Source organism: Taudactylus pleione, unplaced genomic scaffold, assembly GCF_031769625.1.
Source record: "Taudactylus pleione unplaced genomic scaffold, aTauple2 ptg001337l, whole genome shotgun sequence".
In the NCBI taxonomy this organism is placed as follows: Eukaryota; Metazoa; Chordata; class Amphibia; order Anura; family Myobatrachidae; genus Taudactylus; species Taudactylus pleione.
Window position 1 is genome coordinate 423,017 of NW_028285737.1, and position 12,160 is coordinate 435,176.

Here is a 12,160-nt window from a genome sequence, read left to right on the forward strand (position 1 = left end):
GGATATGAGAAATCCACAATGTGCTGACTTACTGCTCGGCACATGACTGTGGGGTTCAAACCGAGTTCTGTATCTGTGAAACACTGTGATCTCTGTAATGTACTGTTTTGTTATGTGGTGGGTTTAAGTAGGGCTAAGTCTCCTTGCTAATGTGATGTAGCGGAGCTCCATCTCCATGAGGCAAACAGATCTCTCTGCCTAAGGTGCTGTTTCCCAGTGCAGTGAGAGGAAGCAGGGTTCAATCTCTCTGCCGATGCAATATAACAGAGCTCCATCTCTGTAATGCACAATGATGATCCAGGTTATGTGGAGCTTTTAACCTGTGTATCAGGTGTGTGCCAGGGTGTAAGTCAAACATAAGTAAGTTGAACACAGGTAATCAAACACAAGCAAGAATTGGTTTATTGTATCACCTATCATTGTGTGCAGGATTGCTTGAATAGCACTTACAATCACCTAGCAGCAACTGCTAGGTTTTTCCTCTGCTTTACTGTGTCGGGATGCATTTGCATTAGGACTTGACAACTCGCATAACACTAGTGAACTTTCGCAATGTTGAAGACATTTTTTCTACACCTGTCACTCTTCCTCTCAGCCAGCATACTTTCTTACCAGCTTCTCATACTGCCCAATTGGTATAGTTTACATGGAAGATGGGTAACACATCCTGACAAAGGAAGAGGATGAACTGCATTATATGCCATCCTATTGGGTGTCTTTTTATAAACCTGTCTCTAGATAAGTTAGAAGGAATGTATCCCACTATAACAGCTGCCTTGGAGTACATCAAAGAAAAGTAATTTTCAGGTACATAATTTGCTGTTTTCTACAACATGAAGCTGGAGGAAACTGGACACTATGGGGCAGAAAGTGCTGTGCAGAGACACCAGGAGGAGTATGAGCGTTTCCAGTGAATATAAAGTAAACATGCTCTTGTCTCCACACTCTGTACCTCATAGTATCCAGTGTCCCTCAGAGGACTGGGAGAAAATTATACATAATGCAAGTACAAAAATCCAATGTTTCATTATATGACATGTGTGCGTCTAATACACTAGTATTCTTCTGGTTAATCTCAATGGTACAGAATTATTAAAGTGTTTTTTTATTGTGTGGGTTATTTAGAGTGAATATCTGACAAATGTAAAGGCAGAAGAAATAGAAGGAGAAGAGATGTATGTGACTGATATGAAGGCAGAAGATATAGAGGGAGAAGAAGAGACGTATGGGACTGATATGAAGGCAGAAGATATAGAGGGAGAAGAAGAGACGTATGTGACTGATATGAAGGCAGAAGATATAGAGGGAGAAGAAAAGACATATGTGACTGATATGAAGGCAGAAGATATAGAGGGAGAAGAAGAGACATATGTGACTGATATAAAGGCAGAAGATATAGAGGGAGAAGAAAAGACATATGTGACTGATATGAAGGCAGAAGATACAGAGGGAGAAGAAGAGACATATGTGACTGATAATAAGGCAGAAGATATAGAGGGAGAAGAAGAGACATATGTGAGGGGTTATCAGCAGTGTAAGGAGGAGGAAATACTTACAGATATGAGCACAGGTGAGTAATAAATACTAATTACAGAATAGTGAAATATTCTCTCTGTCCACCATGTTCGTTGTTATTTTAACCAGTGTCTTATATATGTAGAATTTGTATGTTCTCCCAGTTTTTGCATGGATTTCATTCCCTAGTCCAAAAATATACTGGTATGTTTTTGAAGATAGAGCTGTTCTCTGTATAAGGGAGGATTACCTTCCAAAGGTAGTGTCCCGTTTTCATGTAAATGAAGAGATTGTGGTTCCAGCTTTTCAGTCTTCAGACCTTTCTATAGATGAAGCTTCCCTGGATGTGGTTCGTGCTCTCCGTATCTATGTGGAGCGTTCAAACTCTGTGAGAAAACCAGATGGTCTTTTTGTGCTATATGGTTTTCACAAACGAGGTTGGCCAGCTAACAAACAAACTCTGGTTCGATGGTTATGTATGACTATCTCTCAGGTTTACACACAGGCTGATCTCCCTGTCTCCAACACGGCGACAGCACATTGTACACGGCCTGTTGGACCATCGTGGGCGTTTAGTCGTGGTGCCTCTGCTGAACAATTGTGCAAGGCAGCCACGTGGTCTTCTGTCCACACTTTTCTTAGGTTCTACACCTTTGATACTTTTGCCTCTCAGAATGCTTCCTTTGGGCAACGAGTTCTTTCTGCTCTGGAGCGTTCCCACCCTTAGGGGAACTGCTTTAGGGCATCCCCATGGTATCCCTATAGACCATGAAGAAGAAAATGGGAGTTATGGTAGACTTACCTTTGATAACTCTTTTTCTTCAAGGTCCATAGGGCAACAGTGGGTGTGAATGAATGGTGCTGTCTTCTGTGAAACAAGGGAGATGTTCAAGGAAGGATACTTATCTCCTGTTATATGGATAATTTTGAATCCTGGTTAGTATTCTTTTTTGATGTTTTTCATTTTCTCCCAATTGAATTTGTTCATACATAAAAAATAGACATAATACAATAGTGTTGTTTTTGAAATTTTCTTAACTTTTTGTACAGTAATAATATACATGTGGTACAGGTGGAAATCTGTATAGATGTCTATAAATTCAAAATGGAGATCTAGATACGTGATACATATATATATATATATATATGTCAAATTCTCAGGAGAAATATATAATTTCTATGTTCTCCTGTAAGGTGGAGAGACGCACCTAACTTACAAAAGAAGGTGTGTTCATGAATTTGTAATGGTTTCTTTATATGGAAATGGTGCTAGTTCACATCCCACAAGATCCTCTCACATATATATATATATGTGTGTAGAATATATATAAATAGCATACCTGACTTACGTCCAGGTGGTGCAAACTGAAGCTTGTAACATTTTCTTTGAGTGAGTGTATCAAATACAGCTGAAGAACTGAGTTCATGAAACAAAATATACACTCATGCGTACCGGTACTCACACTCCTTGTAGTTTAGACAATCCCATCTGGGTATCTTTTGTTTAAGGGTTTCCACAATAGAAAACTTTAGTAATGTAGACTGGTATAGAATGTATTTTTATTCCAAATATATCATAAAAAAAATTAAAAACATATATAACAATTTGTCAGAATAATCTGCAAAAATGTGCAAAAACATATAAAGTCTGTAATGACGTGTAGAAAAATAGGTAGGAACTGCACTAGGACAAAAATCAACAAAGAGGCATGTGTGGAAATATATAAGTGCCAGCTCTATATATAGCAAGATGGTGAACAAAAAAGAGAAAATTACACATACCTCCTGTCCAAAAAAAGTGCAGTGCAAGGTTCCTAACATATGGAGTCTCCAGAACCCAACGCGTTTCGAGATGTACTCTCTTTATCAAGGTCTTGAGGTACTCGGGTAAATGTCTTGTTTATATAGTGATTGTCAGTGACGTCGGGATGGCGTCACTTCCAGTGTACGTCTTGCGGAAAAAGTGGTCTTTAAACAAAGTTATTTCTTTTGAGGTTCTTCGTTGGTACTAGGAAACAAGCCTCAAGTCAAATCCCCACACGCCTTCGCATTCGATCTCTCGCAGGGAAACTTCCTCTCTAATCTCTCGCTCCAACCGGAAGTCCTCGGACGTCTGTAACTTCCTCTTGGTGAAACCGGAAGTTCCCGGGTGGCCGCAGAGATACTTAGTATAGTATATGTAGTTCCCTGGTTAATGTCCAGTGAATGACGTTTTCTTCTATTGAAGGCTGAATTCACGGGAGGTGTGTTTTCTCCACAGTAATGGAGGTAAACAATGTTCGGACATAGTCTAAAAAATATAAAAATTAGTCCAGAACTATATAAAATAGAGAGCTTTATTTTATAAGTTCCCTAAAACTAACAATATTAAAAGGTGTAAAAATATATATTATATGATGTATATAACAATTGAGGGCAAGTCCAGGTAAATAAAAATCTCATATCTCAGAAATATAGATATGGAAGATATAATAAATAAATTCTAATATCCTGTCGTAAAAAAATAAAATACTTCAATAAAAATAACACCTGTAGGTAATATAAATAACAAATAGTCACAATACAAGGAGATGTTTCTCAGGGTCATTACTCATATAAATATCTAGAACGACACTTATGTTGACAAGTTAATTTATGTGGACAACAACACATATCACATATATGTACATTAGTGCTACAAAAACACTGGGGGGGGGGGAAAGAGAGAGAGACAAAAAATAACCAACAGAGAGTTTATATAAATAAAACTTCATCTTAGGTAGAAATAAAATATGCACAATAGAGGTAGAAAAAAGGCCGGTGGGACCAAGGTCATATTTTAAAAACTGAATGTTATTCCAGAAACACCCAGTGTATTTGTATCGGATTGTATGTTGAGGCCTTGAGGGATAGGTCTTTTTGTTGTGGATAGGCAGCAGTCTTTTTAGCAGGGCCACTTTCTTTTTCCTATCCAAATACTTTGTATTATTCACTTTTTATCCCTTCGAGAGAGAGAGGGCTGCAGCATGTTTAACCATAGGGAAAGAAGATCAACTAAAGTAGAAGAAGCCTTTAGAATCAATTTTAATGAGGAGGAAATAGACATGACAGATAACAATCTTGAAACAGCAATGCACAGATTAGAAGAGTGGCTTCTAAAAGAAAATAAATTATGGTGGGAAGTTGCCACACTAGAGAAATACACTGCTGAACAAATAATACCCAAGGGATTAAGAATGAACAAGCCACCAACATTTCAAGACGCTTCGGAACCCTTCTGGGCACAAAGACTGCTTGAGTTCGGCACACGAGTGAGATAAAAGACCATGATTAATCAATAAGACACTGACAGCATTATTGCCCTGTTAAAGTGTGAAAATACTGGGAGAACAAGACACTTAACTGAGGGAATAGAAATCTAAGAGCAAAGATAAACTGCTGTAGAAATAATTTATTCCCATATAGCTGTGGTTAGAATAACTCACTTGTTATGTATGCCTAATGAAAATTGTAACAAATGTTTCTTCAGTCAAATTGTTACAGAAATTAGTAACACTGTGTTTATGTCTGTATCCACTGTGAAAAGATTCTTAGATGAGCAAATAGCTCTAATAAAGTTTGGATAATTAACCAGAAATAGATCCAGTTAGCAATATTCATATTTGCTGGTTTAACCAGTACTAAATGATAATTACAACATCTGTTCTCTCAATTGTCGGTTTCATACAATAGCCTTGCATGGTTAAACACACATGTGCAGGAGAGATAACATTTATATATAGAATTATTAACAGCACGCGACCTTGTTTTTAATATATTTTTAATTCTTGTCACAAATTTTTTTTTTTCGTGTCTATCACTCTGTACTTTTGTGTAATAAAATATATTTTTAATTTATATTTCGCTACAGAAGGCCCTATTTTAGGGCATACGGAGAAATGGGGTACCACAGATTAGATTTAAGCAATAGCTAGAATTGGATATAATGTATTGATTGATAATTGTAAGAGGCAATATATAGCCTCTTTCTTTGAATATCTACCAGCCAGAGCAATAATATAAAAAAGTTTATTTTTTTAAAAGTATACCCAATAAAATGTATATATTTTATGTGTTGAAAAATAAGGGGTTTTGAGTGCACCCACAATTACATTTATTCCTTTTCTTTCTCTTTCTCACACAAGTATTCCTGATTTTGAATCAATGGGTAGCACCTAATGACAATAATCACCTAAGGTTTAATTATACATTGAAAACCATATGGCTAGCTGAAAAATTGCCCCTATTTATATAACAGATGTATTATAGATAGCCTGGTGCGGGATCTTTCTGACATTCTATAAAAGCTTAGACATCTTCAATCTTAGTAAACGCATACTTTCTAAGGATGAAGAAAGAGTCCTGTGTAAACGGCTCAAATATGCACCCACGGCCCATATGGATCACTTTGAAAAATTTATTGACGTTCATAAGTTTATTAAAAAAATCACTCTAAAAAAATGATTTGCGATTAAAGATAAAGAACAAGCAGAAAACAAGGAGAAAAATAGAGTGAATGACGTAGAGAATGAGAACATTAAAGATAAGAATAAGATAAAGAAAAAATCTATTTTCTACCCTACCCACGTCAAAGGAAACTTTATTAATACCTTTTCCAAAGTTGTTATTGAAGAACTAAGAAACTTAAAGAAACCGAAGGTAAAGTTCAATTTGACTAAAAAAGAAAGTAAAACTTTTCAAGATTTAGGAAAAGACGAAAGTAGTATTATTAAGTCCTGCGATAAGGGGGTTGGAATAGTGATCGTGAATAGAGATGATTACACAAAAGAAATATATAGGCAACTATCAGATACTACAATGTATATGAAGTTGAAGTCAGATCCTACGAACCAAATTAAAGAAAAGCTCAACAAATTATTGTACAAATACAAAAAGGAGGTATATCCAAGAAAGAAAGTGACTTAATTGTAGAAAATCCTATAATCCCCACATTGTATATATTACCTAATATATAAGGATGCAACCAACCCACCTGGAAGGCCCATTATTGCTGGAACAGATAGCCTTACTTCAAATCTATCATCACTTATAGATGGAGCCTTACACCCACTAGTAGTGAAAAGTAATTCATACTTCAAAGACACGGGAGACGTTCTCGCTAAAATCAGAAATTTTACATGGACCGACGACATGAGACTGGCGTCCGCAGATGTCACATCACTCCATACCTGTATCATCCACTCCAAGGGTCTAGAAGCTATATCCTGGTCTTTAGATAAAACAGATCTCCCTCCAGAGAGGAAAGAATTCCTACTGGAAGCAATTAAATTTATCTTGGAGAATAACTACTTCTTCTTTAACGGCGATTTTTTTCCTGCAACGCACTGGGACTGCGATGGGCACCAAATTTGCCCCAAGCTACGCCAATCTCTTCATGAGCTATTGGGAGGAGACGTATATGGCGGTGTAGCTTGGGGTGCCGATCTTGTTAAATGGTACCATTACATCGATGATGTGATTCTGTTTTGGAAAGGAACAGGAGAGGCTCTTGAATACTTTTCACTGCTTAACACCAATAATATGAACATCAATTTTACATTGACACACCGCTGTGAACAAATCAACTTTTTAGATCTCACAATCTATGTAGAAGATTGCATGATTCAAACCAAGTCCTTTCGGAAACTTACCGACGTTAATACCTTTATACCTATAGATAGCCAGCACCACGCAAATTGGCTCAAGAGTGTGCCAAAGAGTCAATTCTTTCAGTTGAGGAGGAATTGCAGCAATAATGAAGACTGTAAGGAGAAAATGTGTCAGATGAGAAGAGATTTCATGGAAAAAGGATATAACATAGAACAACTAAATAACACCATAGAAGATACCTTTTATGAAATCTAGAACCTTATTAATTGAACCTAAAAAGAATAAAAATAATCAGTCAAGTACTAGCAAGGATAAACAAAAATGGGCCTTAATTACCAAATACGATGCTCAATATAAACAAGTAGAAAAACTATTCTAAAAACATTGGCACCTCTTATGGAGGGAACCAATCCTGAATTAAATCATTCCTGAAAAACCTTACTTCATATCAGAAGGCAAGAAATATTAAAAATCATCTTGTGAAAAGCACTCTGCTGGATGCTTCCAAACATCTAGTCTGGACCAAAGGGTTTCACAGATGTGGCTTATGTATTGGATGTAGGAATATTAAGGACGATCATGCTAAATATATGAAATTACAGTGAATGGGGTCAATCCAAAAATGTGTGACTTCATTACATGTGTTACTGCAAATGTAGTATATTTAGTTGAATGTACATGCGGTCTTGTATATGTAGGACGGACGACACGAACGCTAAAAACCAGGATCTCTGAACACTTAAAAAATTTGAAAAAAGGACTCCCGACACACCATCTCTTCAACCACTTTAAGTTGCAACACAACTGTCTGACTTCACATATTCGCAGATTCATGGGCATTCAGCACACAAAAACATCATGAAGGGACAAAAATATAGAGACAAATCTAGCAATAGCAGAGATGAAGCTTGTTTTTAAACTCAACACTTTAAGTCTGAAAAGGTTTGAACCAGGACTTTGAATTGAAGAGGTTTCTGGAACAACATTCAGTTTTTAAAATATGACCTTGGTTCCCCTCAGCCTTTTTGTACCTCTATTCTGCATATTTTATTTCTACCTAAGATTAAGTTTTATTTATATAAACTCTCTGGTGGTTATTTTTTGTCTTATCTTTTTCTTCCCCCCAGTGTTTTTGTAGCACTAATATACATATATGTGGTGTTGTCCACATAAGTTAACTTGTCAACATAAGTGTCGTTCTAGATATTTATATGTGTAATGACCCTGAGAAACATCTCCTTATATTGTGAGTATTTGTTATTTATATTACCTACAGGTGTTATTTTTATTGAAGTATTTTATTTTTTACAACAGGATATTAGAATTTATTTATTTATATCTTCCATATCTATATCTACATTTCTGAGATATGAGATTTTTATTTACCTGGACTTACTCTCAATTGTTATATATATCATGTAATATATATATATATTACATCTTTTAATATTGTTAGTTTTAGGGAACTTATAAAATAAAGTTCTCTATTTTATATAGTTCTGGACTAATTTTTATATATTTTAGACTTTGTCCGGATATTGTTTACCTCCATTACTATGGAGAAAACACACCTCCCGTGAATTCAGCCTTCAATAGAAGAAAACGTCATTCAATGGGCATTAACCAGGGAACTACATTCCCCAAGTATCTCTGCGGCCACCCGGGAACTTCCGGTTTTGCCAAGAGGAAGTTACAGACATCCGAGGACTTCTGGTTGGAGCGAGAGATTAGAGAGGAAGTTTCCCCACGAGAGATCGAATGCAGAGGCATGTGGGGATTTGACTTGAGGCTTGTTTCCAGTGCTCACGAAGAACCTCAAAAGAAAGAACTTTGTTTAAAGACCACTTTTTCCGCAAGACGTACACCGGAAGTGACGCCATTCTGATGTCACCGACAATCACTATATAAACAAGACATTCACCCGAGTACCTCCAGACCTTGATAAAGAGAATACATCTCGAAACGCGTTGGTTACTGGAGACTCCATATGTTAGGAACCTTGCACTGTACTTTTTTTGGACAGGAGGTATGTGTCATTTTCTCTTTTGTTCACCATCTTGCTATATATAGAGCTGGCACCTATATATTTCCACACATGCGTCTTTGTTGATTTTTGTCCTAGTGCAGTTCCTACCTATTTTTCTACACGTCATTACAGACTTTATATGTTTTTTGCACATTTTTGCAGATTATTCTGACAAATTGTTATATGTTTTTAATTTTTTAATGATATATTTGGAATAAAAATACATTCTATACCAGTCTACATTACTAAAGTTTTTTTTATGGTGGAAACCCTTAAAGAAAAGATACCCAGAAGGGATGTCTAAACTACAAGGAGTGTGAGTACTGGTACGCATGAGCATATATTTTTTTCATGAACTCAGTTCTTCAGCTGTATTTGATACACTCGCTGAAAGAAAACGTTACAAAGCTTCAGTTTGCACCCCTGGACATAAGTCAGGTGTGCTATTTATATATATATATTCTATACACATATATATATATAATGTGAGAGGATCTGTCAAATGATTGGAAATAAATCATCACTACAACTGTAGTCGCATTTTATCGCAATTTAATTTCTGTGCATTGTGGCTAAGATGCATGCTCAGTCCACCGATAATTGCTAAACTGCGTCAATATTGAAATAGTGAACTCATCTGAATCAGGCCCATAGAGTGTAAGCTCCGCTGGGGCATGGCCTGATGTCACTGAGTAAATATTTACTGTATAGTTCTGTGTAATATGTATATGCTATGTAAAGAACTGTGACTAATAAGATATTTTATTTCCAGCAGATGGACGCACGAGCAGGAATGCCTTGGACGGAGATCTCATAGTGTCTGCAGATATTAAAATAGAAGATAACATCATACCGGACTATCCAGGAATCAACCCCGATACTCTAAATATACATCCAGTACCTCACAGTGCAGATATATCTGATTCTTATCATCTGGACTGTTCTCCTGATACCTCAGCTTTTGTTACACATAGTGCAGCTCATACACCTGCTACAATATTTCCCTGTTCTGTGTGTGGGAAATGTTTTACATATAAATCGAGTCTTACTAGACATGAGAGAACTCACACAGGTGCGAAACCATTTCCATGCTCTGCGTGTGGGAAATGTTTTACAGTGAAAAAAGATCTTGTTAAACATCAGAGAAGTCACACAGGTGAGAAACCATTTCCATGCTCTGAGTGTGGGAAATGTTTTACATATAAATCACGTCTTGTTGCACATCAGAGACATCACACAGGTGAGAAACAATTTCCATGCTCTGAGTGTGGGAAATGTTTTACAGTGAAAAAAGATCTTGTTAAACATCAGAGAAGTCACACAGGTGAGAAACCATTTTCATGCTCTGAGTGTGGGAAATGTTTTACCTATAAATCACATCTTGTTGATCATCAGAGAAGACACACAGGTGAGAAGCCATTTCCATGTCCTGAGTGTGAAAAATGTTTTACATATAAATCACGTCTTGTTGCACATCAGAGACATCACACAGGTGAGAAACCATTTCCCTGTCCTGAGTGTGGGAAATGTTTTACCAATAAATCACATCTTGTTATACATCAGAGAAGTCACACAGGTGAGAGGCCATTTCCATGCTCTGAGTGTGAGAAATGTTTTACAGATAAATCAACTCTTGTTACACATCAGAGAACTCACACAGGTGAGAAGCCATTTCCCTGCTCTGAGTGTGGGAAATGTTTTTCAGTGAAAAAAGATCTTGTTAAACATCAGAGAAGTCACACGGGTGAGAAACCATTTCCATGCTCTGAGTGTGGGAAATGTTTTCCACAGAAATCAAATCTTATTGCACATGCGAGAATTCACACAGGTGAGAGACCATTTTCATGTTCTGAGTGTGGGAAATGTTTTACAGATAAATCAGCTCTTGTTACACATCAGAGAATTCACACAGGTGAGAGACCATTTCCATGTCCTGAGTGTGGGAAATGTTTTACCTACAAATCACATCTTGTTGAACATCAAAGAAGTCACACAGGTGAGAGGCCATTTCCATGCTCTGAGTGTGGGAAATGTTTTGCACAGAAATCATATCTGGTTATACATCAGAGACGTCACACAGGTGAGAAACCATTTACATGTTCTGAGTGTGGGAAATGTTTTTCAGTGAACAAAGATCTTGTTAAACATCAGAAAAGTCACACCGGTGAGAAACCATTTCCATGCTCTGAGTGTGGGAAACGTTTTCTACAGAAATCAGTTCTTGTTAAACATCAGATTTCACACCTATGAGCTGATACAAATTGGTTGTAGCAACACTCCAGCTACACAGTATTTTAACATTTTAAGTTAGCCATCCACAGATTATTGGAATTTGTGTCATTAATATAAGACTAGAATAGATCACTCAGGTTATACTTGCAGTATTGTCTTTATTCAATTAGATATTAACACCAATCTCTGCAGTAATAACAGACCACATTGTTATATAGGGTCTACATTTTATGCATTTCAGTCATACAATTGAAGATAACATGCATTATAATATTTTAAATTTGTTTTATTATGGAAACATGGATAGAATCCAGCTTTTTGCTGCTTTGGAATGGTGGATTAATCGTTACTCACGCAGTACAAAGTATTTCTTGGAGGTGGTTAGAAAACAAATATATATTTTTTTGTAAATAGCTTTCTCTTTACTGTCTTGCAATTTAATAAAAAATATATATTTTTTCCTTTTTAGGAGAAATAAGCAAACTAATGGCATTTTCTTGAAAATGTTCTTGAAAAAGTAATTGTGTGGGCACTACCTAAATAATACAAAAGAAATAATTTAATAACAGTGTTATATAATGTATACAATACAAATTATATTAAAAATTCCATGCAATGATCTGCTCCAATATCTGTAAGGCAATCAGAGATTAACCAGTCTGCCTTACATAAAAAGATAATTAGATGAAAATTATATAGTCCAGGATCTGTAAGAAATGTTGCTCCAATATAGGGATCTGCTAAAATTTTACACAGACT

General features: G+C 36.3%; 1 protein-coding gene across 2 annotated transcripts in view; it reads left to right on the forward strand.

The window, feature by feature from the left end:
- Window positions 1-11,826, forward strand: part of LOC148443064 (uncharacterized) — a 42,371-nt gene extending 30,545 nt beyond the window's left edge. The window contains exons 5-6 of one of the 2 annotated variants that reach the window (XM_088463274.1): window positions 1,126-1,570; window positions 9,942-11,826. In XM_088463274.1, coding sequence (XP_088319400.1) covers window positions 1,126-1,570; window positions 9,942-11,419 — 1,923 coding nt within the window. In that variant the 3' untranslated portion in view covers window positions 11,420-11,826. The remainder of the gene's footprint in view (window positions 1-1,125; window positions 1,571-9,941) is intronic. The other variant, XM_088463275.1, reaches the window with a different exon arrangement.
- The last annotated feature ends 334 nt before the right edge of the window (window positions 11,827-12,160 follow it).